The following is a 26,895-nucleotide window of genomic DNA, read 5'->3' as shown; positions in this document are numbered from 1 at the left end:
GAAGAGCCTTGCTTACAGAAATGATTGCAAATACTGAGGTAAAATTGTTAAATTCATTGGAAGAACAATATATTTCTCTGGTAAACTTGTTCCTTAAATAGGTGCAACTTAAATAGGTGCAATTATGAAGGAGTCACTTTTCTTGCTCCACCTCGCCCTGTTTCTCCTGAGAGGTTGTTTTGATGCTGCTTTTAGTTTCAAATGTTTCATCATCATCTTGCATTTCCTGTTACGAGTTCACACCACTTTGATTCCATTCCCTTTTAATGCTGGGGAAAAAACATGGTTTGTTTGAGTGTCCGTTTTGTTTCAAGACTTGTGTAGACTATTGCTTTGAAGAAACAGACCTTGGTGTTTTGTTTTCCTTGCTTTTAATCACTTAGTTCTTGCCTTGTGTTTTCAACCTTAATTCTAGCCTATTTCTACATCCCATTTGTAATAAGCATCTGCTGTGCTAATAACCCTACGCTCTTAGCTGTATATAAACCAATGGTTTGTTTGCTGACTGTATGCATTAACCTGACTACGTTGATACTAGTTTTGCAATTAGAAGTGCACATAATCTTTCATTCTCTTATGTATTCTTTTCTCTAAAAAAATATGGTTTTGACACCTCAGTCTTTAGAGACTTTGATAGAGGCCTGATTGTGCCTGAAATATGAATTACGGACAGAGAAGGCAGGCAGTTGAATATCTTCTGTTAGACGTAACAAGGTGCTCTTCAGCCCAAATTTATGATGTAGAGGAAATAACATTTCTATTTATCAGCCTGCTGGTAATCATGAAATGCATCAAAACACAATTTGAAAAGAACTTTTTCTCACGGCCTAGAATATCTACAGCAATGTAAATCAGCTGGATGACTTACTTTTGTCTCCAGCTCTACCATAATTAATTTTCCATGTTTGTTTGCAAAATGGAAGTGGGTTGTTGGCTGGTCTGTGAACATACAGTAGTATTTGTACCACTGCCCTGTATTTCTTCCTGGTGCTGTAGATTCCAGATTGCTCAAATTGATCATTAACTCTTGGAACCTCTTTGAAGATGCATGATTTTCTTTGCATAATCCACTAGTGTACTAGATGATAATGACCTAAAGGAACTTGATGACATTGTGCACAGCAAAAGAGGTAGTTTCAAACAAGAACAACATGATGGCTTGTAAATTCAGCAGTGTGGTTTCATAGATACTGTGAAAGCAAAAGTTAAATTCCTAGTATACTGTGGTATTAAAAAAAGAGATGTATCTTTGATCAGGCTGTACTAGGAACACTGTAAGTTGCTAGAAACGTATATAGTCTCCACACTGCCACTGATTTGTTGTCTTCCCAATGGTAGTTCCATTATCCCACAAATTTGTTTTAAAAATAATAATAACTTTAAAAAGATTAATTTTTCTGTAGGAACTCAATAGACTAGTAGAGATGGTGTGATTGGCTCAAGGAGCTGCTATCTTTGTGACAGTTCTGTTCTCTGATAGTTGGAACTAATACTGAAGTGAATGGCTCAGCTGATCACTGTTGTTCTTTAATGATAAATATTAATTGTTCTTAATATTAAGAAATATTAATATTCCATGTACAATTCTTTTTTTAATACCTTTTTCTGCTGTCTGCTCTGAGACCTACTGGACTAATGAATGCTCCAGCTTCCAATTGTAAGATCTTAAGTTCAGTTGTATATATCTGCCTGTTCTTTTGCCTGCATTAGTGATGCCCGTCTCTGGGCTACTAAGCAGGAGAAACAGGATGTTGACTGAGCTTCTTGTTCTGAACCACAAACAGTTGCGGTGAAAAGACCAGCTGAATTGTCCATAGATGCAGGTGATTTTAAAGGGCAATCTATCCTAATATTTGTTAGCTTCATTACTGCAGTTGGTAAAGGAGCAGTTCTGCGATCTTGAAATCAACATTTATAATCCTTGTGGAAAAACTCCAGGACTAAGAGTTGCTATAAAATGCTACAAATTCATTTAGAATATTATTTAACACACTGCTTCAAAGCTTTGTATACTATGCATTAACAATGTTTTTGCTTCATGTATCTCTTCACTGAGCCGTAATGGTATGTCTTTAACTTCTGTTATTGTTGTTGCATACTAGTTTTTACTAATTCCAGGAGTTTCTGCAATATCCCTCCAGGATACCATGGGAGCAGAAAGCTTGTTGTGATTATGTTCTTGGGGAGTTTTTTTGTTTGGTTGGTTTTGGTTTTTGTGAAAGGTTCAGAGGAACAGTGTCCTTACAGGATGTAGATAAAGCACTGTATTTTCCAAAAGTGTTTAGTCTCCAAGCATATCAGATAATGTTGTCTAAGTATAGCTATTATGTTGGCAGCCATAATAAGATATTTCAATAACAGAGTAAGTTCTGTTTCTTCTCTTGAGAGATCAGTTTTAGGAAATGTGCAGGTACAACAATTTTACCAAGAAAGTACAAAACTGGTTTCGTGTTTGAGGAGTAATGCAGACACTGTAAAGTCAAAGTCATTATGCGGTGTTGCCAGGGAGCTTCCTTGCTCCCACTAGGGTTGGATAGACTGGGACAAATGCAGGATTCTTTAAGACAGAAAACTTAATTTGACAAAAAAGGACAGTTTTTCCTCAACTAACTGTAGATTAGTGTTAGAATACAACATCGTTGCACTGCTCTGTTGAATACTTATGAATGGATCGCATTTACATTTTCAGCTGCTATTTGAACCTCCAACCCAACAGAACAGAAAGCCTTTTAAAAAGATTTTTTTCAATGCTAGTATACAAGCGGCTTTCAGATTTGCATTGGAGGATTGATTTAAAACTAAATACTAGCCTTTTAATTCAGGACTATATAGTTTGCCCTAAAGTGACGGTACAGTGATTTAACCCATATGGCTCGCAGCTTTAGGGCACTTATGTGTAATTCTTTGCTATCTAAGTGAATTATCTTCCTGTACAGATACACGTAATTATTTATGTTTAATTGCATACTGCAATTTTCTTGAATTTTTTTCAACTTCAATATGAGGAGTTTAAAATATCTTTTTAGGCCTTAAATTCTAAACAATTCTAGACAAATGCTAAACAGAAAATAGGGGCTGCTGTGGCTTCTGATTTTTTTTTTTTTGCCATTCTCATCTATGGTTATCTATGAAGTTGCACGTTTACTAAGCAAGAGATCTGTTTGTCATATGGAAATTTTTAGCGTTATCATTGGCTATTCTTAATTCAAAGTTAGCTGCTTCTTGAGTGTTAAATAGTTCTGAGCATTTTAACTCAAAAGATGTAAACCTCCTGTATATCTACCTTCTTTCAGCTTCTTATCTTGAGAATCCTCAGTAGCAAGGTCCTTTTTTGTTCAATTGAACTTGACTTATCAGTGTTTCATTGGCCTCTCTCATTTGAGGATAAAATCGAGGGATGTGCTTGAGATAAGGAGTTTATTTCTCCTTATCTCTTAGCCACGGCTAAGAAATAAAAGCAAAAAGTGTTTATTTGATAGCATGCAAATTCCACAGCATCATTCTCTTCCTACTGAGCAGTGTGGGTGGCAGTTTGTACCTGTTCAGGCCCTGTGAATACACTGCATTTATCTGGATTATGATTATGCTTGTGAGGCAGGAGTTCTTGCTCTGTTGCTTCATTCTTTAAGCTGACTTTCTGGTAGAATCCCAGTTAATAAATGTACAAAATGCCCCCTTCACTCTTTCTGGGTGTAAAATTTTGGATGCACCCATTCTAGAGAGATTGCAATTAGGACTTTAATTGAGCAAAGTCTCTTTTTTTAAGTAAACTAACATTTGAAATTCTAAAAAAAAAAAAAGCGCTCTTAGATATTTCACTGAAGTGCAGTCCATGTGATCCAGAGTTGACTAAATTTCAATCCAAGCTATGTGGTCAAAATGACAATGGTCAGAAGTAGTGGGTTTTTTTACTATGGTAGTTTATATTCAGGGTGCTTAACATAGGCTTCAGAGAGTAACTGACTTATCCCTGATGCTAGATCTTGCTTCGTAATGTAGAAGAGCAGGAAGAGAAAGCAATACGGTGGGTTTTGTGGTTTTTTTCATTAATATCTGGCCCCTTTCTCAAGAAAAAGAAATGCTTTTGGAGAAAACAAAAAACCTAGTTAGATTAGCCTTAATGCAGGTACCAGTAGATGGTGCCACTGATACTGCAATCTCTCCACTGCTGAACACTAATTTTTGTCTCCCCTGTGAGAGAGGGAACGGACTCAATCTCTGATTGCCAGTTTCACAGTAATTGACCCCAGGCTTTTCCTTACTATATTTCACCTATTTAGAAATACCCAGTCTTAGTATTCTTCCCCATGAAGAAACCTTTTGTGTTCTGTGAGGGAATAACAACAATGTGCTTTCAGACTTTAATTTTCCCCCAGGTATGTTCAGTTTACAGGGATGAAATTATTAGCTCTCAGCAGGCGTGTACTCGTTCAGACCAGAACAAAACTTTCTGCTGTTTGTCTTAAAAGAGATGCCATACAGAAATCCCCTCAGTTAAAACACACCCCCTCAATTTAGCTAAAGTCCTTTTTTAGTTTAGCTTGTGTATTTGTGTGTGAAGTAATGAGACTTTCACTTCTTCTCTGAGAGTTAATGGCTAAATGCTTAATAACATCACAGTAATTTGCTGTGGCTAGTCATCCTTGACTGTGTGTTCCAACAAGCTTGAAAAATGTAAATACTGCTTCAGTTATTGATTAACAAGAGAGAATAAAAACTGTTAAATAGGTAACTGGGATACCTGCAATGTTTCACCAGGAGTTTTATGTATTATCAGGAGGCTGCTTAGCTATGCCTCTTTCAGGTAGTATATTCTGATGCTTCTAGTCCACAATTTAAATACATCGTTATCCCTCTTTTTCTGTGGGTGGATATTAAATATCTTTGAAATGTGCTCTAGTGACATAGTAGTAGAAAGGAGAGGGGAGACAGTCGTGTATGTTTTGTTTTGGGGTTTTTGTCTTGATGCTCTTCCAGTTTTACTTTGTGCTAGGGCAAGCTCTGCGTATCAACTGTGCTTTTAGGTTTTTTCAGCAGCGTCTTTTTTTCTTTTATTTTCTTTTTTTTTTCTTTTCCTTTTTTCTTTTTCTTTTCCGCAGCAGTAGGGAAAACCTTAATCCTTCAAAAAGTATAAACTCAAGATCCATTTTTCCCTTACAGGCCATTTTTCACTTGAGGCATGCAAATTTAAGATGTTTCTCTTCACTTTAAACAGTAGGCTTGGTCTGCAGTTCATCTGTTTATAGCATTAACTTATGTTCTGAAAATAAAACAAAAATACTTTCTTCAGCTTGTTAAATGATATTGAGGCCTCAGAGTGCAGTTGGTTTCTCTGCATTTAAAAGTGATACATGCACATTTATGCAGAGCAGCTGTGTTATTTTCTGTGTCCTGTTACACGATGCCACAAACCAGGTTTAAGGGCATTTATCCTATTTTTACAACCAGATAGAGTCTTTGATGGGAAGAAACAAAGTACACACTAAGGAAAACACAAATTGCCCTCCAAAATTCCCTAAGGGAAAATTGCGATACTGTGAAATGGGTATGAAGGCATATAAACAAGGAAAGAGAAAAGAAAATAAGGAAAGTTCTGTAGAAAATTTTGAAATATTACCATTTGTGGGAGTACTAGCTGAGTTTTGGGGAAAAGGGTTGCCACATCACATCTGACCTTTGTTTTATGTAATAACACAACTACATTCATTTAGAAGTTCACTGCCTTAAAAATAAAGATGTTCCTACCTTTCTGGTTATGTCTGCTGCTACTCACAAAAACCAAAAAAAAATTGCAATAACAAATGGAATTGTCTGTAAGAATTTTTCATTTTGCATATTGAGAGGGATCTGAATTTTGTTTGTATCTGGTAATTTATCTTAAAGGTCAAATTCCGTAGTTAAGATGGTTTGGCATTTCACCTGAGGCAGTAATTTTGAAAGGAAATTAACTATGAAGGATTCCAATAGGATGTGGTAGTATACCTTTTTGTATTGTTTTTTTAGATGCTATTGCAGTCTGAAGTATGAGCCCGTAAGATTGCATGTACATAGTTCTGTCAGTATATGCACATTCATTCTTTTCACGAGCAAAATGGTACCCATACTCGTAGACATAAAATAGACACATTTTTGTCTATAACTTAAATTAGTTATTTATCATCTCCTTTGTTTGCAGGTTGGATTTGCTACCGTTTTATGCGAGGCTGGTTGCCACATTGCATCCCTGTATGTCTGATGTAGCAGAGGATCTTTGTTCCATGTTGAAAGGGGATTTCAGATTTCATGTATGTTTTGTTCTTTAGTTTTTTGCATTCCAATTAACCAATCTGATAATTGTCATCTTTTGGGGAAAAAATAACTTTTGATATTATGTAGAGGCTAATTCTAAAATTTAGTGACACAATTTAGAATATTTTTCTGTAATCTGAGCAGATTTGTTCTAGAATACTAGATCTGTATGTTTAAAAACTTTTTTGCATGTGTATATATACAGACATATATGATAAGTTGTATTGTTTGTAGTGTCATCCTTAATTTCCAGTGTTAAAAGGTGATTAAAAGGAACTATGTAACAATTACAACGAAAGTTGTGACAATTAGAAACTGTGCTCCAACTGTAAGTGTTAAGAGATTTCTGTTAATTAACTGACCTATTCTAACAACAGGTCCCCACTACAAGGTTACTATTGTAATATAGTGGTTACTATTGTAATGTAGTGCTTAATTCTAAAAAAATGTTTTACAATTTTCATCAACCAAAATTTTCTGTGCCTCACTAATGTATTTTTCAATGTTGTTTCTTTCACTTTGTTCTAAGTTTTGTAATAGAACTGGTTATGGTGCACAGGGATGACTCCTGCACTGTTTTCTGAATTTTATGGCACAGGTTTTACAATTTTTTTTCTAATATTGACAATAAAATGTGTGTGAATTACTCAGGCTTAATTAAGTCTTAACTATCTGAAGTTAACTGTTGTCAGAAAAAGTTATTTCTGTTGTGGAGAAATACAACTTTGTACTTTTCTGAACATGATTATGTTTAGAAATAGAGATAAATTAGTACTTTGTCAGTAAAATTACGCTGTATGTCAGTGATTTTAAAAGAAAAAAGAAAAAAAAAAGTCTGCACTTTATTAAACCTGACTTGAAAAAGCTGTTAATATTTATTATTTCCTTAGAGACTATACCAGTGGTCCTATTCATATAGAGACTACTTACTGATTCTAAAAATACAGAATCTAGAACTCTTCACCACTACTTCACCATAGCAAAACAGGGGTGGCCAGGTTGATGTGTGTCTGTAACTGTAGGTATTTAGAGGACTTAGATTTTTTTTGGGGGGGGGCAAGGGGGTGGGGAAAGAAATTCGAAAGCTTCTGAAGAAACAAGGTTGTAGAGAGACTTCTAGGAAACCCGGTGATAGGCAAAGGTAGAGCATAAGGAACCAAACAATATTAGACACTTTGGAATTCCCAAGCTTATTAAGCACATTTGGGTCAAAGTAATTTATAAGAGGTAGGTATTTTTGAGGGCCTAAAATGAAATGCCCTTTTTTTTAGGTAAGAAAAAAGGACCAGATCAACATTGAAACAAAGAATAAAACTGTGAGATTTATTGGTGAGCTTACCAAGTTCAAGATGTTCTCCAAAAATGATACGCTGCACTGTTTAAAGGTTAGTGTTGTGATAGTCCTGTACTACTGTATATGCTGATAATGTATCCCCATCCTGTTCCCCTTCATATACCTATTGCTGATGTTATCCATTAATTCATTGCATATGAAGTTTTGCACCCTGATGTTTGTTGTTACTGTGTATGAGGAGACTTCCATAGCTGTTCTAGAAGTTAGAATGTTTTAATTTTTCTGATGGTAGGAATATATTAAAATAAACTTCCACCTTTGGACATAACCAAATTGCTAATAATTTTCTTTGTAAAGTGATGGTAGACATTGCTACTTACTCATCTGCTATATCTTGCAAAACTGCAAGTGAGCTTTCCTTTGCATTATGTTGATTTCATTTAATGTTTTTACAGAGAAAATAACAGTAAGGGGGAGGAGTTAGAGGCAGAAAGCTTTTCAGTGATGCAAGGAGAGGCTTCTATGCCATCTTAGCCGGTGCTTTTTTTTGTTGAGGAACAAAATAAATCTTTGTAAAGCATTAATCTCTGGCCATATCATCTCAATTTGCATGCTGATAAACATTCAAACTTATCTTTGATGTCAAGTCCCAAATTAAAAATGCATTTTAAAAATAAAAGCGCCTTTTAGAAAAGGTGGTTGAAGACTCACACGGGTTAAGATTACTTCCTCTAGGAATAGTTTCTATTCATTGACTCATTAGGTATTGAAGCTGAATTCTTAAAATACTATACTTGCTCATCATTTTTCCCCTCTCATTTATAAAATATTGTAAAATGCAAAGCTCTATTAATTTTTAGTTCTTGCTTAACTTAAACAATACCATTAAATTTGATGTGCTTTGGGGTTATTGTGTCCCTATGAAAGAGTCCCTATGCAAGATTATTTGGTTTTTTTCCAGTCTAGCAGCAGGAATTTTAAAGCAGAAATAACAGAGTTGGAAGGCATATGGGAGAGATTATAGTGTTTGTTTTAATATTGTAGTCTTTTTATGCTAGGCTTAGAAGCATCCTGGGTTTAGGTTTCTGGAGCCTTAATTTGGGGTCTAGACTGTTCTTATAATACTTTTTTAATGAGATGAATATTTTGAAGTTGTTCACATCTGATCAGTGAAGTCAATTTGCATTTTTTTTTTCTTAAAGAGTATGGAACACCACAATAGTGTAAAGTCTAGTAGATATAACTTACTGTTTCCTGCAGTTGAAAAAGATGTTTAACGTGCTGTGTTTTTATATCAATATATACCAGATGCTTCTGTCAGACTTTTCTCATCACCATATTGAAATGGCATGTACTCTGCTGGAAACCTGTGGAAGATTTCTCTTCAGATCACCAGAATCTCACTTAAGAACCAGTGTTCTTTTGGTAAGGCAAAACTCATCGTCTTATGGGGGAGGGTGTCATGCACTGAATTAAACCAATTACTTCTTTTATTTTCTGGCTTTGTGATGTAGTCTGACCATAATGATGATTGTGACTAATATCTTAATTGTCAGTTACAATGTTCAAGCACTAGTAAGTGAAAACTTTCATTAAGTTTTATCTTGAGTGCTCAGGGAGGATAAAGTTCTTAATTCTTGGATAAAAACAGAGACAAGTATGGGAGGACAATGAATCATTTTTCCTGAAATCTTGCCTCCTTGTTGTGGAATGGGGTTGAGATGGCCTGGTGTTAATATGTTGAAGTCCTGGGCTGCTTTGGCACTCTCAGCCTTTGTTGTAGTCCTATGGACTTGTATCATCTTGTTATTTATAGCCTGTCCAGTGTTGTCTCAGCTCTGAGATTGCACCTCCTGTGCGAGCAGCTTTCTGAAAGTATTCTGGAGAACTCCAGTTGACCTATAAATCTGTTCATGACTTAAAAGAAAATGTAAATAAAGAATTAAATTTCTGAAGCAAAAAGCTATTGCTTTTGGACTACAAATTATTCTGAGAGAGGGCAAAAATAGAGGATGAGGTTGAAAGAATGTAGTAGCTGTACCTGAACACACCTGAGATACTATTTGAGGGGAAAAATGGTAGTGAATGGAGCTGGAGATAAGGTATTTCAACTGGAGGTGAAGGTGATTGTGAAAGAGGTGGTTTCTGTGCCCTGCGTAATGAACTGGGGTTCTAAATTTGAAGAGAAAGTTTATGAAGAGACTAGAGGAAGGGGTTTTAGAAATAGAGATTGGTAATTAAGGTAAGAGTAGAGGTGGTATCCATGTCTAGATAAGTACTGGCAAAGATTTAAAAATAACAAGGATTAGCTTTGGGTCTTTTTTAGTGTATGAATTTGAGCCCTGAATAATATGTTTAATGGCTTGAGAGACAATCCTAAAACTCTGTGTCCAAGGCAAGAGACTGAGACAAACACGGTTGACGAAGTCTTTCAAAGATAGATACTAGCAATAGGAAATTGCATTAAATTAAAAGCAGCTTAAGCAGATACAGACCAACTAATAGACCATGTTCTTGTATTAGAAGTCTGACTAGATGTTTTAATGTTCCCTTCAAATCTGTGCACTGCAGGAAGAATATAGACATGTGTATCTGCAGTAAAGAAAGTAGTCTCTGCATTTGGGGGAGAAAGTGGACTTAGTCTGCCCTTCTGGAAGGGAGCGGTTTAAGTGTTTGGAATCTCTTTCTAGAGACACAGCTCTTGAGCTGTGAAATATCACTGTCTCCGCTGTATTTATCCCCTTTCTTATCAAAGCACAGGCTTACACTTGAAGGGTCTTTCTCTTGAATCTATAGCCTCCCTTCTCATGCTGTAGGGTTAATGGAGAAGCAGTTGTTGCATACTTGGGTATATTGTCGTACAATTTCTTTTCCACAAAATGCTGTTTCTTCCTGAACCTCTTTGAATGTCATAGCATTTGTTGCGGTGGTGTAGTCACAAGAGGAAAGAGATGGACAAATTAACTGCAAGTTCTTGGCTCATGCTTTTTGTTGCGGTGTACTTTGTATCTTGAAAGGTTTTAATCTCTCAATTTTTCTAAAGGTTTGCCAGCTGATGTGTTTTATTGTTAAATATGTTCCTTTCCATAATCAAGTATTTTTCCCCTGAAAACACTGTTCTGTTATCTTTAAAAGATACTTTACTCATTGCTACCATTTTTTGTAGTTAATAAAAATTTTAGAAGTCAGGAAAAATTAAATACCTTTACCAGAGCTGCTTTTCGTAACTGTCTGCTTTTAGTCTTATGCACTGCAAAAATGCTGATTGTTAGCTGTATTGCTGAAATCTGCTGGATGAATGCTAAACATGACTTAACTGTGAAGTGTAAGACAAACCACAAACACTGTTTCAATAACTGAGTCTTAAAGCCTCACAAGGTTTTGGATAAGTGTCTTGTCTTATGTATTGAGGAACAGGAGAAGATAGAGATGGCAAATAAGTTTGGAATATCTATTGATTCAGATATGAAATAGGCTAAATAGATTTATAGTCTGCAACCATCTTAATAGTTGCATCTTCTAATGTTGCCCTATAGAAACTATAGAGATTAATTTTGACTTAAATACTATTAGACAAATTGGATCATAGTCTTACGGTACCAGTTAGTGTGAACTGTAGAAAAGATTACTCCTAAAGCAAGCTAATTAGGATCTTGCGGTAAAAATCTAAGTAAATGTAAAGCTGATCTTATCAATGACTCTTATGGGTAGAATTAAGGGCTGTTGACCTTCCAAATAATTATTGGTCTTAATCTTTTCTGCTGATGATATATTATGTAATAAGATGCCAAACAGGCTGTATGTCTCCTATTAAAGACAATATTGCTTTGTCTTGGTGTGGAAGAAGGTCATAGTTAAGAATGGATTTTAAAAGTAATTAAGGGAAAATTAATTATTAAGTAGTAAAGCGTTCTATAAGAGTGCCGCAAACTTAGCAGCACTAAGTGACTTATTCTAGGGAAACACTTAATGATCACATTCTGGTTTTGTAGAACTACTTTCATGCTTTGCAAATTATTTAAAGATTCTTCTTTTATCAGGGCAATGTTTATTTCTGTTAACCATTCTTCTTGGCACGTCTTTCAAATTCATTGCCCTTCATGTAATATAAAATATTACTGTAAAACTAACTTGGCTTTAGGATTGGTCTGTTGATAAACGGATTATTTGAACTGGATTATTCGAATTGGTGCTTTGGAAGGAAGATCAGCATTATCTTGATCTATGTTTCTGTAATGTAATCATGTTAAAATGTCAAATTCTTGTGTTATGCTGTTGCGGTCTTGTTAAAAGAATATTTGAAGTTCTGGTATTAAAAGCCTTCTGATGCATTTTTAATCCTTTAACTTAGACAATTGTGTCAAATTGTCTTTTTAAGCTTTAGGGCAAGATTACTTGTATTTATAAACATATAGAACTTAAGCTACATGGTGACTCATTTCTCGGGGTGACTCCTTTTATAGGTGGAGTTGAAACTGGGATAACATTGTTTGCACAGACAGGCTGTGAGAAAGTAAATGCAGTTAGAATGAGACTGTCTTAATTTACTATAACAATAGTGTGCTTCCAAGAAACGTAAAATTTTGGTTTTGAACTGTTGGAACAAGTAGTAAAGGGAAGGAGGAGCTGAACAGTTTCAGTATCTTATTACAATCTGATAATTTAAATGTCAGTCATGCTGAAATGCTGTTCTGAATTGGGCTTTCCTGCTGCTTAGGTTTTACTTGGGGATCTCTCCCCCCCCTGCTTTGCAAAAATTCTATTTCTTGCAATGCAAATTGGTGTTACCAGGTTTGGGGGGAGCAGGAGCAAGACTACTAACCAGGGGAGCACCTCCTCTCACCAGATTTTCTTTTGAAATGCGTCTGCAATATATGCTATGTGCAGAGAGGTTTTGTTATTTGCCAAGAGAAAAAAAAAACCAAAAACAAACAAAAAAACTTTTACTGTTTTAACTTGGACATTTTAATGTTGTTTGTGATCTCTCTTTATCAAAGGAAAAACAAACGTAATCTTCAAATATAATGCTTTACTTTTGTAGTTCTTCATTTTAGCCTAGTAAACTGAAGACCCGAAGTAGTTAATTAGCTGAAAGCAATTTAGACTGCAGGTCTTGCTTTTTTCTTCTGAGATGTGTCAAGGTTTTTGTTATTGTAGGCAGTGTATTGTTATGGTTTCTCTTTCCTACCTGTCCATCTGACTTGATGCCTTAAATGAAAAAGGATTGAAACACACACAGTTGCTTAAAATGGTGATGACTTTTAATAGAAATTAAGATTAATACCATCCACTTAAAGTCATACTTGGGATTGCTCAAAAAAATGATAAATTACAGTGATTTTGAGACTTGGGGTAATGCATATTGTCTCTTCTGTGAAGAAACATTTTAATTATAACCTATTATTTACAGTGTAATGTGCAACTTCTCATAACAGGAAAATATACAAATTATGTCGTTTTAGGGTTTTTTAAATTTTATTTGAGACCCTTCTGCCATTTTCTCTGTTATGCTTTACTTTGCCCCAGTTCATTTTCAGTTTATAGTAAAACATGATAAATGTCATTAAGGCAGCAAAGATGTGTTTTCTCCTGATGCATCTAGAAAAGGTGAAAAATTTACAAAGGTAACGTTAACATCTATGACACGGTAAGGTTTTGGAACTTTCTACTGTAAGTGGTTTTTCCCCACATAAAACAATTTATGTACTCAGTTGTTAAAAGGGCTGTGCATCTGTTAAGCACCTGTAGGTAAACTTGCTACTACTTGACAGAAATTTCCCATTTGGAAAGGAACAGTCTCAGTTAGGGAATCAAGCGGGAGGCCATTTGTGTCATGGAAAAGGTTAAAAATGGAATGCCTTAGGGTTGGTGTTAGTGAGACCTTCCTGGCAATAGATGCATGCAATCTAGGAGAAAAATTATGTTATTTGTTGGGTTACTATGTTACACAAAACTACTCTTCCTCATTGAATTAGCAGCTGAAACTCAAGGTTAAGGAGCTGTTTGAGTACATTTACATTTCAGTTGAACTGAACCGCTGCCTTGTAAAAGAAACTTTAAATTATTCAAGTTTAGTGGAAAGTCCACCAGCATGAAAAATTGCACTTCATCACCAATGATCAAAGAAGGTTTAAACTCTTTTCATTAGTTTACTGGACTGCATGAATGTATATGCTAACATCTGTGTGTGGTGATAAAACAGTACTTACACCTTAGTTTTGTTTATCTGTTTGATGCTGTAAATTACTGTGTAGCCAACCTCTATTAAATAATAAAGTCTAAACCAATGCAGTTTCTTTTCCTGTTGAACCACCTTAGAGTGATTTAGCATATATGGGATCATATGATGTACATAAAAATTTAATGCAACTTACAGAATTACACATATATACATATGAATACACATATGCATATAAAATTATTTTATGATGGAATTAAGCTCATCCTTAACTGTACATCTTTAACTGTAAAAATCAGCAGCTTAGAACTGCTACTCTAGTTCTTGTACAGAATTTTTAGATACAAGAAATTTTTAAAACCCACAAAATCAATCTTAAAGTACATATCCAAAATGAAGTATGGAGAAAAGATTGTATTCAGTGAGGAAAATGAGGACAATCCTGACAATTAAGCACAGTGATTAGTGTTGATGTAGTGACCTTTAACTTGTCTGATTTTTCCTGAAATACTACTTTATGGTAGGTACTGTTTTTCTTGCAGTCTATTCTGCTTGGGTAAACAGCAACAATCGAGCATGTAATAAGGAAGATGCCATTGCCTAAACCATGGAGAATTCATGTGAAACCATCAATATAAACTCTGGACTTGCGTACTGATGTAAAAAGTAGAATGCCACTCTTACGATTCACTGCTTGTGTCAAGACATCAGTATTTCAGCTACTTTAGTTAAATAAAATCATGTTTTGAACAGAGTGGCTAATAATCTTATTAACCATTTATCTAAACAGTAACACTTAGATTTCAAGTTAAACTTTTAAATACTTTTCTGAAACCTTTTTCACCACAGGTGGACCATTATAAAAATAGGGATTGTAAAGAAAAATGACCTTGGAAATAGCAACACAGAACCATATATATGCTTTGTCCTTTCTTCTCTCTACCCAAGCTTTAACTTACTTTTCTGCAACCTTTCATGTTTCCTTTATCCCAAACATAACTGTAAAAGCCTTTGGCTTGAAAATGTAGTATGTCAACATCTTTAACTCATCTCTTGCATTTATTTCCAGGAACAAATGATGAGAAAAAAACAAGCAATGCATCTTGATGCACGCTATGTTACAATGGTAGAAAATGCCTATTACTACTGTAATCCTCCTCCAGCTGAAAAAACTGTGAAGAAAAAACGTCCTCCTTTGCAGGAATATATTCGTAAGCTTCTTTACAAGGATCTCTCCAAGGTCACCACAGAGAAAGTAAATCCTTTTGAAATCTTTAATACAGATTTTACTGGAAGTGATGTAGTACTAACTTCTGAAGGGTTTGGGGAGGGTTATAATTTTTTTAATTGCAAGGAAGAGGGATCATTTTCGTATCCCTGATTGTTAAGATAGTTTCATTTCTTTTATTGTAATGCATAGAAGCTCCAGTTGTGGACCTGCATTTTCCACAGCATTAAGTGCTGAACAAATAGAGAATGAAATGAGAATCTTTGTGCTAAGTATCTTGTGTTCAGAGTAAGAGACAAAAGACTACAGTTGAATACAGGCTGTAAGAGCAAGGAAATTATGGAACAGATTTGGACATCTTGATTAGTAGCTAGAGGACAGCAGCTGGGTTACATACATAAAGTTTTCCGTAGCTACTGCAGATCTGGAGGATGCTTGAAAAAGAGAATGAGGTTGCTTGCAGGTGCTTACAAGGATTTCATCCCAACTGTGAGAGACAGGATGACAGTATCTTGATATTTTGCCTGCTAAAATGTTACGCTTGTCTTAAAATTTGGTTTAGGTCCTGAGACAGATGCGCAAGCTGCCTTGGCAGGATACAGAAGTAAAAGACTATGTTATATGCTGTATGATCAACATCTGGAATGTGAAATATAACAGTATTCACTGTGTAGCCAACCTCTTAGCAGGATTGGTCCTTTACCAGGAAGATGTCGGAATTCATGTTGTGGATGGAGTGCTAGAGGATATTCGACTAGGAATGGAGGTAAACAACCAACGTTCTTATTAAGCTATACTCATCTACTAATGTTGAAAGGAAAACAGTAAAATAATCTTGCTTAAAGAGAGGAATCCTTGGATTCTGGATTTTTGTCTGATGACTTTTCTACCTCAGTTGTTTGCTTGATGTAGGTTTATTTAAATTGAAAAAACAACACCCCCCAAAAAACCCAACAAACTGCAAAGATTACTAGGACAGTTGTCTTGCCCTCCTTATCATAGTAAGGGCATACAATTTATTCTTTCACAGTGTAGTCAGATTCATGCAACTTGAAGTAACTTTGGAGACTAGTTCATATTTTGATAGATGTTTGTAATTACAAGAATTCTGTGGGCAATGAAAAATCATCATAGTTTTAAGATAGAGTGCATGCTAAATGTATTTGAACTTTATACAATAACTACTAGTTGACCAGCTTTCATAACTACTTTTTAATGTTTAATTTTGTGTAATGTATGTAGCCATAAATAACCATCTTTTATTATAACAAATTCTATCAATTTTTTTATACTTTTTTCTTAAAAAAAACCCAAACAAACCTTTTACAAATACTCTGTTGTGTCTGCATGATAAAGTGAATTTTTTGTTCTTTTTTTGATAAAGGTTAACCAGCCAAAGTTTAACCAACGGCGGATCAGCAGTGCCAAGTTTTTGGGGGAGCTTTACAATTATCGAATGGTGGAATCGGCTGTAATATTTCGAACTCTGTATTCTTTCACATCATTTGGTGTGAACCCTGATGGTAGTCCTAGTCCACTGGACCCTCCAGAGCACCTTTTCAGAATCAGACTAGTTTGTACGATCCTTGATACCTGTGGGCAGTATTTTGACAGAGGATCCAGCAAACGAAAACTTGATTGCTTCCTTGTATATTTTCAGGTATTCCAAACTAAATTTTATATAGTTCTGTAGATTTTTTTTAAACAAGCTAATGTAAGTCAGTTTGTTACATGTTTCTCTCACTGTTCTCTAGCACTATAATTTTAGGATCCTGTCTGTCTGATAGCAGTTTTATTTTAAAGTGACATGTATGGTTAGTTATATGTAAATGTTACTGGTCCAACAAACTTCCAGAACACTGGGGTAGCAGTTGATTCACTGAAGGGTTTAGGTTGCCCCCTTCAGGGGGTCTCAGCAAGTGGAAAAATGGGCTGACGGAAACCTTGTGAATTCCAGCAAAGGATAAGTTTCAAGTCTTCCAGCTGGGATGGAATAGCTCCATGCAACAATACAGCCTGGCACTGACTACCTAGAAATCAGCTTTGCAGGAATAGAGCTGGGACTCCTGGACTGTATAAACATGACATTAAGTTCTGCACTGTTAGGGGGATGAAGACCAACCAGCGTACTATATTGTGTTGGCAAGAATGTAGACAGCAGCTTGAGGAAACTGATTTTTTTTTTTTATTTTTCCTTTTTTTCTTTTTTCCTTTCCCTTCTGCTTGGCACTTGTGAGGCCACATCTGGAGCACTGTTTCCAGTTCAGGGCTCCCTGGTAGATGAGAGGAGGGGACATCAGCAAACTGAGCTGAGCCCAGTGGAGGGTCACCAAAATCATCAGGAGGCTTTCAGTTCTCGCATTGTGGGTTTGCTCAGCTTGGAGATGAGAATGCTAATTAGGTGGTTGTCCTCAGCTAATAGTGTTTGTAGAGAAGGAGGAGTCAGACACTTCTCAGGCAAGCACGGTGAAAGGATGAGAAGTAATGGTCACAAGTTGCAGCAAGGAAAGTTCTGACTCAATAGATGTAAGGGGGGATAAGATTTCATAACGGGTGTGTTTGAACACAGGAATGGGTTCCTCTGAGCAAATGTGGAATTCCAGTCCGTGGAGTTCATGCTAAAACTCTTTGGACTTAATTTCTCTTTCTTTCTGCTTCTCTCTCTTAATATCCTTGTTTTAGTATAATTTAAAATTAAGGTGATAACTACTTATTTCATACTTTCAGGATGCATATCCTTCATCTGCATCTGAGATGTAAAATGATTTTTTTTAAATATGGTATGGTCCTACTTTTAAACCCAAAATAAACTTGTCAGTGAAGAACTCACCATATTTTTGTTACACCTTACAATTTCAACAAGGGTTCCTTTTGACCATGTCACCTTTTAAATAAACATTCTGTTACTCAGACTTCATTTTCAGATGCAATTTTTGCAACACCTTTGTTCTCAGATTCTACTGTTAGGTTCACTTAAGATCAGCATTTATTTTTTACAATTTTATTGTAAGGGTTCTGTGCTAATTTGTTATAAAGCAAACTGGATAAGTCACTTCATGCTAGCTGCAGTCTTAAAACTTTTTGTGATGTTTCCCCCCTTCTCCCCATAATATGCCTTTGGAGGAATTAATTTTCTTGAAAATATATGGAGGAAGGAATTGAAAGCTGGCTGATTATTAAGTGCTAATCTCTCATAAAAAGAATCTACCCTTAGAAGGCACTTTCTTTTCAGTGCTTTTTTGCTCAGTCTTCGTACTTCTAACAGTTGTTATGATAAAAGGAGCATATTCTTAATGTTTGTGATAGCCATTGTTATCAAACAATGTTTAGTGATATCAAAATATCTAATAGTTATATGAAATAAGAGAGTAGTGGTGTGAAATCTTTTGCATTTTTCTACTGTACAAACATGACTAGGCATTACAAACTTCGTAAGTTAAATAGTTTATAAATGCCAGTGTGCATATAATTTATTTGAATATTTTGCATTCTAGCGGTATGTTTGGTGGAAAAAAAGTCTGGATGTTTGGACAAAAGACCACCCATTTCCTATAGACATAGACTATATGATCAGTGATACACTGGAACTGCTGAGACCAAAGATAAAGCTCTGCAATTCTCTGGAAGAAGCTATCAGACAGGTGCAAGACTTGGAACGAGAATTCTTAATAAAATTAGGTAAGAAAATGTGCAAGGGAAATAAGGTCTTTTTGACAATTCCTGTATTTCTTAAAATTATCTTTTGTATGATGATGACAGGTAGCTATTGTTATTCTCATGATACGATCTTTTTATTCTCATAATAGAAATATTTTTGTAATTTCTTTGCATTTTTCTGATCACCATAGAGATCATATAGAATCTCCATAACTCTAAAGTGATTGAATGCTTAAAAAAAAAATTCAATATGAACACTGTTAATATAGTAGTATTTGGAGAGGGGGAGTGTGTGTATGTGTGTATACATAAAAAAATAAGTATATGGAGTAGTATGGTGCAAATGATGAGGAAGAAACTATGAATTTCATCAGAAAAATTTAGGAAGCACACTCTACTACAAAAAGCAAGGAGTATCTGCACGCTCAATTACTGCAGCCTGTTGGTGAGCACTGATGGAAACCAGCTTGGTCATTTTGGTAGATTGCTTGCAACTCTGTTCTTTCCCCAGTTCTGGATTTGAATAGAGCTGCTGTGTCAAACTAAGCATTAGTGTAAGACTACAATAAAAGAGAGAACATGTTCTACTTTTGAAACGCTGTCAGGCACTTTGAGCCTTACACTTCCTTTGGAATAATTTTGAGTGGGCTTTACATTTCAGTAGAGGCCAGAGGATGATTTCTTTGTAATGAATTAAAGCTTTGGTTGGATTATTAGATGCATTTTAAGAAGAAAAAACCCTGTCAGTGAGGTTGTGTGCTAGCTTGTAGTTCCTGCTAAGACTTCAGTGATGTATATTTATAAATCTTGTTGTGTTAAAAATCAGTTAATTTCAGGAGAAAAAAGTTGGGCTTGCAGCGCAGCTCAGTTGACAAAATACTGGTTATTGTGTATCTAAAACTACTATCATCATATTAATCTTTAAACCTTTTGTACATATCAGTTCTTACCAATTATTGGATACTACTGTGCTCATTTCTCATTAAATGGAGTTGTTTTCTAATCTTCCATTTTTATTTGAAGACAAGCTTGGTCATGAAAAGCTTTTATAGGTAAATTTTACACTTTATAAGTGTTAATTATAGCCTTAATAGCACTTCATCTAGACAGGTTCATCCCCCCTTCTCCCCATAATATGCCTTTGGAGGAATTAATTTTCTTGAAAATATATGGAGGAAGGAATTGAAAGCTGGCTGATTATTAAGTGCTAATCTCTCATAAAAAGAATCTACCCTTAGAAGGCACTTTCTTTTCAGTGCTTTTTTGCTCAGTCTTCGTACTTCTAACAGTTGTTATGATAAAAGGAGCATATTCTTAATGTTTGTGATAGCCATTGTTATCAAACAATGTTTAGTGATATCAAAATATCTAATAGTTATATGAAATAAGAGAGTAGTGGTGTGAAATCTTTTGCATTTTTCTACTGTACAAACATGGCTAGGCATTACAAACTTCGTAAGTTAAATAGTTTATAAATGCCAGTGTGCATATAATTTATTTGAATATTTTGCATTCTAGCGGTATGTTTGGTGGAAAAAAAGTCTGGATGTTTGGACAAAAGACCACCCATTTCCTATAGACATAGACTATATGATCAGTGATACACTGGAACTGCTGAGACCAAAGATAAAGCTCTGCAATTCTCTGGAAGAAGCTATCAGACAGGTGCAAGACTTGGAACGAGAATTCTTAATAAAATTAGGTAAGAAAATGTGCAAGGGAAATAAGGTCTTTTTGACAATTCCTGTATTTCTTAAAATTATCTTTTGTATGATGATGACAGGTAGCTATTGTTATTCTCATGATACGATCTTTTTATTCTCATAATAGAAATATTTTTGTAATTTCTTTGCATTTTTCTGATCACCATAGAGATCATATAGAATCTCCATAACTCTAAAGTGATTGAATGCTTAAAAAAAAAATTCAATATGAACACTGTTAATATAGTAGTATTTGGAGAGGGGGAGTGTGTGTATGTGTGTATACATAAAAAAATAAGTATATGGAGTAGTATGGTGCAAATGATGAGGAAGAAACTATGAATTTCATCAGAAAAATTTAGGAAGCACACTCTACTACAAAAAGCAAGGAGTATCTGCACGCTCAATTACTGCAGCCTGTTGGTGAGCACTGATGGAAACCAGCTTGGTCATTTTGGTAGATTGCTTGCAACTCTGTTCTTTCCCCAGTTCTGGATTTGAATAGAGCTGCTGTGTCAAACTAAGCATTAGTGTAAGACTACAATAAAAGAGAGAACATGTTCTACTTTTGAAACGCTGTCAGGCACTTTGAGCCTTACACTTCCTTTGGAATAATTTTGAGTGGGCTTTACATTTCAGTAGAGGCCAGAGGATGATTTCTTTGTAATGAATTAAAGCTTTGGTTGGATTATTAGATGCATTTTAAGAAGAAAAAACCCTGTCAGTGAGGTTGTGTGCTAGCTTGTAGTTCCTGCTAAGACTTCAGTGATGTATATTTATAAATCTTGTTGTGTTAAAAATCAGTTAATTTCAGGAGAAAAAAGTTGGGCTTGCAGCGCAGCTCAGTTGACAAAATACTGGTTATTGTGTATCTAAAACTACTATCATCATATTAATCTTTAAACCTTTTGTACATATCAGTTCTTACCAATTATTGGATACTACTGTGCTCATTTCTCATTAAATGGAGTTGTTTTCTAATCTTCCATTTTTATTTGAAGACAAGCTTGGTCATGAAAAGCTTTTATAGGTAAATTTTACACTTTATAAGTGTTAATTATAGCCTTAATAGCACTTCATCTAGTTAGACAGGTTCAGTTTTTAAGAATAATCCTTTAATCCAGTGGGATGAGTATGTGTAATTGCCAGGTGAAACGTTGTAACTTCTGTTTTAGGAGGAATTTATATTTTTAATATGCTGTTTGTTTAATTGACATGCCTTAAAATTACCTATGTAGCAACTGAAATGCAGGTAAAAATTTCCTTGTGGTATGATCTAAATTACTAGCTTTTATGCCCTCAAAATGATAACCAAGAAGTAATTTACCACTAGTTACATAAACTGTAATATTCTTTTGAAAGATACTCAGCACTTCCTTCCTACAAATCACAAGAACTTCTGTTCTCTGAATCACCACCACTATAGCAGTTGAATTCGGTATAATTAAGGGGGAGATACGTGGTCATTGAATGTGAGCAAGTGTTGGAGAACATTTTATTGTGTTTGTTTTGGCACGAGCAAAGCCTGTCAACAGTACAGCCTTTAAAAAGGGGGTTGTGTCATGTGTCCTCCCCAAGTGCGTTGCTTTTCTTGATGTTTAATAGCAAGCAATATCAATATCCGTATAGGGTGGGATAGTTCCTAGTCCTCCTTTTAGGACTGTTTGAAGGTGGTCTCAGGAAGGTTGTCATCTGCCTTTCTGATCTTTGAAGGTTATAACGATAGGTGCGAGCATATCTGAAGGAAATGAGGTTTGGTATCTGCCTTTCTGATCTTTGAAGGTTATAATGATAGGTGCGAGCATATCTGAAGGAAATTAGTTTTTTTAATACTTTAGCAAAAGCTCTAGTAAAACTGCAGTTCTTGATCAATTTGTCCCCACAGTTGCTCAGCCCTTGGACAATAACACTGAGAAGGTATCGTGCTGAAGAGCATGACATGCTTTGCTCTTTATTGGTCTGAAGTGTAATTCTAGGCAGAACAGTGGGGTGGCTTTTTGCCTGCAGGCCTTGAGTTGGGGACTGGCTGTTGGTTCCTGTGCCGCTCTGGTGATTTTGTACTGGTGAGAATATACTCAGTGATTCAAAAGAAACTCCTGCGTAATTATGGAGCAGCACAGATTTTGAAGAGCATAGTGTTTATAAATAGGGGGAAAAAGAATGCTTTGAAACCTCTGGAATATGAAGGAGGAAGTGTGTGTGTGTTCACACAGAACTGAAATCCTCAATACCATACAGCCATATATAGCATTCCTTTTATTTCTGAGTTTTGTCTAATTCAAGCACGGCTGTAAAGATTCACCTCCTCTAAAGCTGATCTTTGTGATCTTAGTCAAATTTTTGTAAAGAGACCTGGCTGTGTGTGTCTGTGTATTCTTAAAGGCATCTGGAGGTGGAGCAAGGAAAAAAAAAAAATCTGGTATGCCCCAAACGACTTGTGTATTCAGAATCTAGACTTCCGCTTAAGAATTGCGTACTGTGTTTGTTCTTTGCATATGGCAGAGAACGTGTTCATTTTGCCGTCCAAAATTCTTCAAGCTAACGGCCGACCCTAAGTATGGTTGGTATAATGTCAAAATATGAATGACAAACTGCATAGTAACTGTATTGACTTCTTAGTAAAATCTTTGAAAAATTACTGGCTTAGATCTGCAGTGTCGCAGAAGCTGGCATCAGCACTGCTTTCTGCTAGCTCAAACCATGATCCTCTGGAGGATTAAGTGGCTTTGTAAATTAATGAAAAAAATAAGACTGTATGAGAACAATAGAGTATGCTGGAAGCTTGTTCTTTTTTGCATTGGATGACTTAATTTTTGCAATAGCTGTTCTCTAAAACCAGATCTTCATTTTTTTCCTGAATCAGAACCATGCTCAATTCTTAAATATTTTCTCTGAAAACAATTCTGATTAAAATCTGTATGTAAGACTAAATTGGACACTGAAGCACTGAAAGAAGCTAAAACTTATTTTTCACTGCTGTGGGAATGGTATAGATAAGGGTATTACATTGAAGGATGCCTTATTGAAAGAAAGCAGAAGTTTAGGGAGCTATGTTTGATACCTTACTCACAGACTAAAGTAAAATGTCTTGAGGCATAGAGGTGGCAAGCAGGTCAGTAAGGAAAACTGCAGGAAGAAATAAAACACAGTGAAAGAACTGTCAGTCCTGTCTGCAAGTAGGATGAGCACACTAAATAATACTTTTGGAAGGGACTGATTTCGTAAAGACTTTATATAGGCATCTACATCCTCATAGGTTCCAGTGCAGCCTTGGAGCATTAGAAAAGAGTCAGAAAGGTTTATTACAGGCTGAGAAAACAGTTGTTTCAAAACTGTTAATTGACAGTAGTGTGAAGTACTAGAACTAAGACTGCAGAAGCTTGATGTCTTCTGAGTTCTGCTGGTTTTGTAGAGCATCTGTAATTTAGTGCTCATATCTTAGTGCATGTTTCAGTAAGGTTGCATATTTAGTTTGAGGATATTTTAAAGCAGTTTGCGCAGTGCAGCTTCTTGATTGCTGTTCTATGGGAGATTTTAAGCATTCTCCTTAATATTTTCCTCCTTTTCTGGCAGGGAAATTATTACCTTTTATGAGTAAGGTAACTAACTATATAGAAAATATTTCATTCGGAAGCGGAATATTATGACCCATTGGAAGTTTTAGTGTTCAGTAACAACGAGCTTTTGAAGTGATCTTCCACGTAGAACTTGAGTGGTTATATGTGTTCTAATGTTCTAATTCTGTTCCAGTTCCTTTTTCTAATTCTTTCTTTTTCCAAATTTCAGGAATTGTGAATGACAAAGATTCCAAAGATTCCATTACAGAAGGAGAGAATCTGGAAGAGGATGAAGAGGAGGAGGAAGGTGGAGCAGAGACAGAGGAACAATCTGGAAATGAAAGTGAAGTAAATGAGCCAGAAGAAGAGGTGAACTTAATCATTTACCTTGCCTCACATAAAAAGAATGAGTAATCAATATTTTGATTGCTCGTTACTTTCTGAAACCCTTCTATGTCACAGAGTTAGCAGGTGAAATGTGGGTATGCACAACCCAGTCAGTATTCTGAGGATATTTCCATCCCAGTTTTGTATATATGGAAAACTGCATACAGAGTGTCTGAGGCTTATTCCAGAGAAATTATGGCAGAAACTTGAACCTAACAACTTTGCTTGGGGTATCTGCTGCTTCTCAACAAGAAGATGCCTTCAGGTTTTTTTGGCATGAAAACACTTTCAGATAATTTTCTTTATCTGTTGTAGAAGCAAATGTATTGACTAGATGTCAAAGCAGTTGTGTAGGAAAAATAACAGGTATTCAAAGTATGCCTGTATAATATGAATAAATAAAAGATTTACGGAGCATAACAACCTTCCTTGTTTACTGTGCCAATAATCTTTTGAATCAAAAGTGGTGGAGCCAATTTAAAAAAAAAAAGACGTTTACATAGAAATTCTAACTTGTCACTATGACACAGCAAAGTTGACATGATAATGGAAGTGTTACAAGAAAATGAGTTCATCAAGAAAATAGGAAACACTTTTTCTCCTTATGCTTGGGTTGGTTGGTTTACTAGTAAGCTTTCTTTCAGTCTGCTTCTCAGCATTAAAGTTCCTGAAGTTTGGCTGGGTTTGTGCCTTTACCCACAAATTAATAATATCATTAGAATCATAAATGGTTGGGGGGGTGAGGAAGGGACCTCTGGAGATCTTCTTGTCCAACCTCCCTTGCTCAAAGCAGGGTCACCTACAGCAGGTTGCCTGAGGCAATGTCCAGTCAAGTTTTGAGTATCTCCAAGGATGGAGGCTCCACAACCTTTCTGGGCAATCTGTTCCAGTGTTTAAACACCATCACAGTAAAGAAGGCTTTTTTTCTTAAATGAAATTTTTCAACTTGTGTCCATCACCTCTGGGTCTTTCACTGGGCACCAGTGAGAAGAGTCCGACCCCCTCTTCTTTGCTCCCTCCCTTCAGGTATTTATATACATTGAGAAGATCTCCCACCCCACCCCAAGCCTTCTGTTCCCCAGGCTAAACAATGCCATCTCTCTCAGCCTCTCCTCCTATGACAGGTGCTCCAGTCCCTTAATCATCTTCACAGCCTATTGCTGGACTTGCTCCAGTATGTCCATATCTGTCTTGTACTGGGGAATCCATAGCTGGGCGCAGCACTCCAGATGTTTCTTGCCAGTGCTGAGCAGGCAGGAAAGATCACCTCCTTTGATCTGTTGACAGCACTTTTTCCTAATGCAGCCCAGGATGCAGTCAGCTGCTTTTGCTGCAAGGGTGCATTGCTGGTTCTTGGTCAGTTTGGTGTCCACCAGGACCCCAGGTCCTCCTTTGCCGAGCTGCTTTCCAGATGGGCAGCCTCCAGCCTGTACTAGTGAATGGGGTTACTGCTCCTCAGGTGCAGGACTTTGCATTTCCCTTTGTTGAATTTCATGAGTTCTTATCAATCCATTCCTCCAGCTTGTTGAGTTCCCTCTGTGTGGCAGCAGAACCATCTGGCGTATAAGCAACTACTCCCAGTTCTCTGCTGTATGGTTGTGAAAATGTCAGATAAAGCTGAGTGAGTTCAGACTGAAACATTAAATACAAAACATAATAAATATAGTAAGACTGAACTGAACAGGTTCGGATGGGGAGAGGGTAGGAAAGGTGCAGGAAGTGTCTATGAGGAATCAGATGCAAGTGCTCTTTTTAGTTTTAAAACAAGTTATTCTGTTCAAATTTTAAACATTGAATATTTCAGGAGGGCTCTGACAATGAAGAAGAAGAAGGTGAAGAAGAGGAGGAAGAAAACACGGATTATCTTACAGACTCCAATAAGGAAAATGAAACCGATGAGGAGAATACAGTATGTGTTGTTACTTTAGATAAGTGAATTGACTTTTCCATCTTTGGTTTTCTTTACTGAATGTTTTTGCCGATGCTGCTCATAACATATCTGGGAAAACATGGCAAGAACACTCCCTGCTATTCTTTCAAATACACTTTGGAGCTTATTTTTGTATTTGTAAACTTTCATTATTACTGAAAATATTTATGCCATCAACTTTACTACAACGTGTTTTCACAGGACCGTGCACTTTCACAGGTAGCTAGACTGGAAAAGATTGCATAAATGATGGTTTTGCAATGCCAGCAATGGTAGCAAACTGATACGGTACGACAAGGTAAACTAGTTACTCTGCACTAGATCTCAAAACTGAAAAGGAGACAGACCAAGAATTGCAAAATTCCTAAAATACAGATTTGGGATTGGCAGATTATAACATCTGTAGCAAAAGAACGCATCCAGTTGAGCCTGAGTTGCAGTTACATAGTAAGGAAAGTTGTGGTTTAACCTGGCAGGCAGCTAAACACCACACAGCTGTTTGCCTACTCCCCCCTCCCCCCGCAGTGGGATGCGGGAGAGAATTGGGAAAAAGAGAGTAAAATTCATGGGTTGAGATAAAGACAGTTTAATAGGACAGAAAAGGAAAGGAAAATAATAATAATGATAAAAGAATATACAAAGCAAGTGATGTACAATGCAATTGCTCACCACC

General features: G+C 36.0%; 1 protein-coding gene across 1 annotated transcript in view; it reads left to right on the top strand.

Moving 5' to 3' along the window:
• The window catches only part of UPF2 (UPF2 regulator of nonsense transcripts homolog (yeast)), a 64,799-nt gene that overhangs the window by 18,007 nt on the left and 19,897 nt on the right, over positions 1–26,895 (top strand). The window contains exons 8-16 of the mRNA XM_009285484.2: positions 6,176–6,284; positions 7,560–7,673; positions 8,891–9,007; positions 14,830–15,015; positions 15,551–15,754; positions 16,373–16,648; positions 18,483–18,666; positions 24,135–24,274; positions 26,097–26,201. Coding sequence (XP_009283759.1) covers positions 6,176–6,284; positions 7,560–7,673; positions 8,891–9,007; positions 14,830–15,015; positions 15,551–15,754; positions 16,373–16,648; positions 18,483–18,666; positions 24,135–24,274; positions 26,097–26,201 — 1,435 coding nt within the window. The remainder of the gene's footprint in view (positions 1–6,175; positions 6,285–7,559; positions 7,674–8,890; positions 9,008–14,829; positions 15,016–15,550; positions 15,755–16,372; positions 16,649–18,482; positions 18,667–24,134; positions 24,275–26,096; positions 26,202–26,895) is intronic.

This window comes from Aptenodytes forsteri, unplaced genomic scaffold (assembly GCF_000699145.1).
Source record: "Aptenodytes forsteri isolate BGI_AS27 unplaced genomic scaffold, ASM69914v1 Scaffold87, whole genome shotgun sequence".
Classification (NCBI taxonomy): domain Eukaryota; kingdom Metazoa; phylum Chordata; class Aves; order Sphenisciformes; family Spheniscidae; genus Aptenodytes; species Aptenodytes forsteri.
Note: the sequence above shows the minus strand (reverse complement) of the source record. Positions and strands in the feature narration are given on the sequence as shown.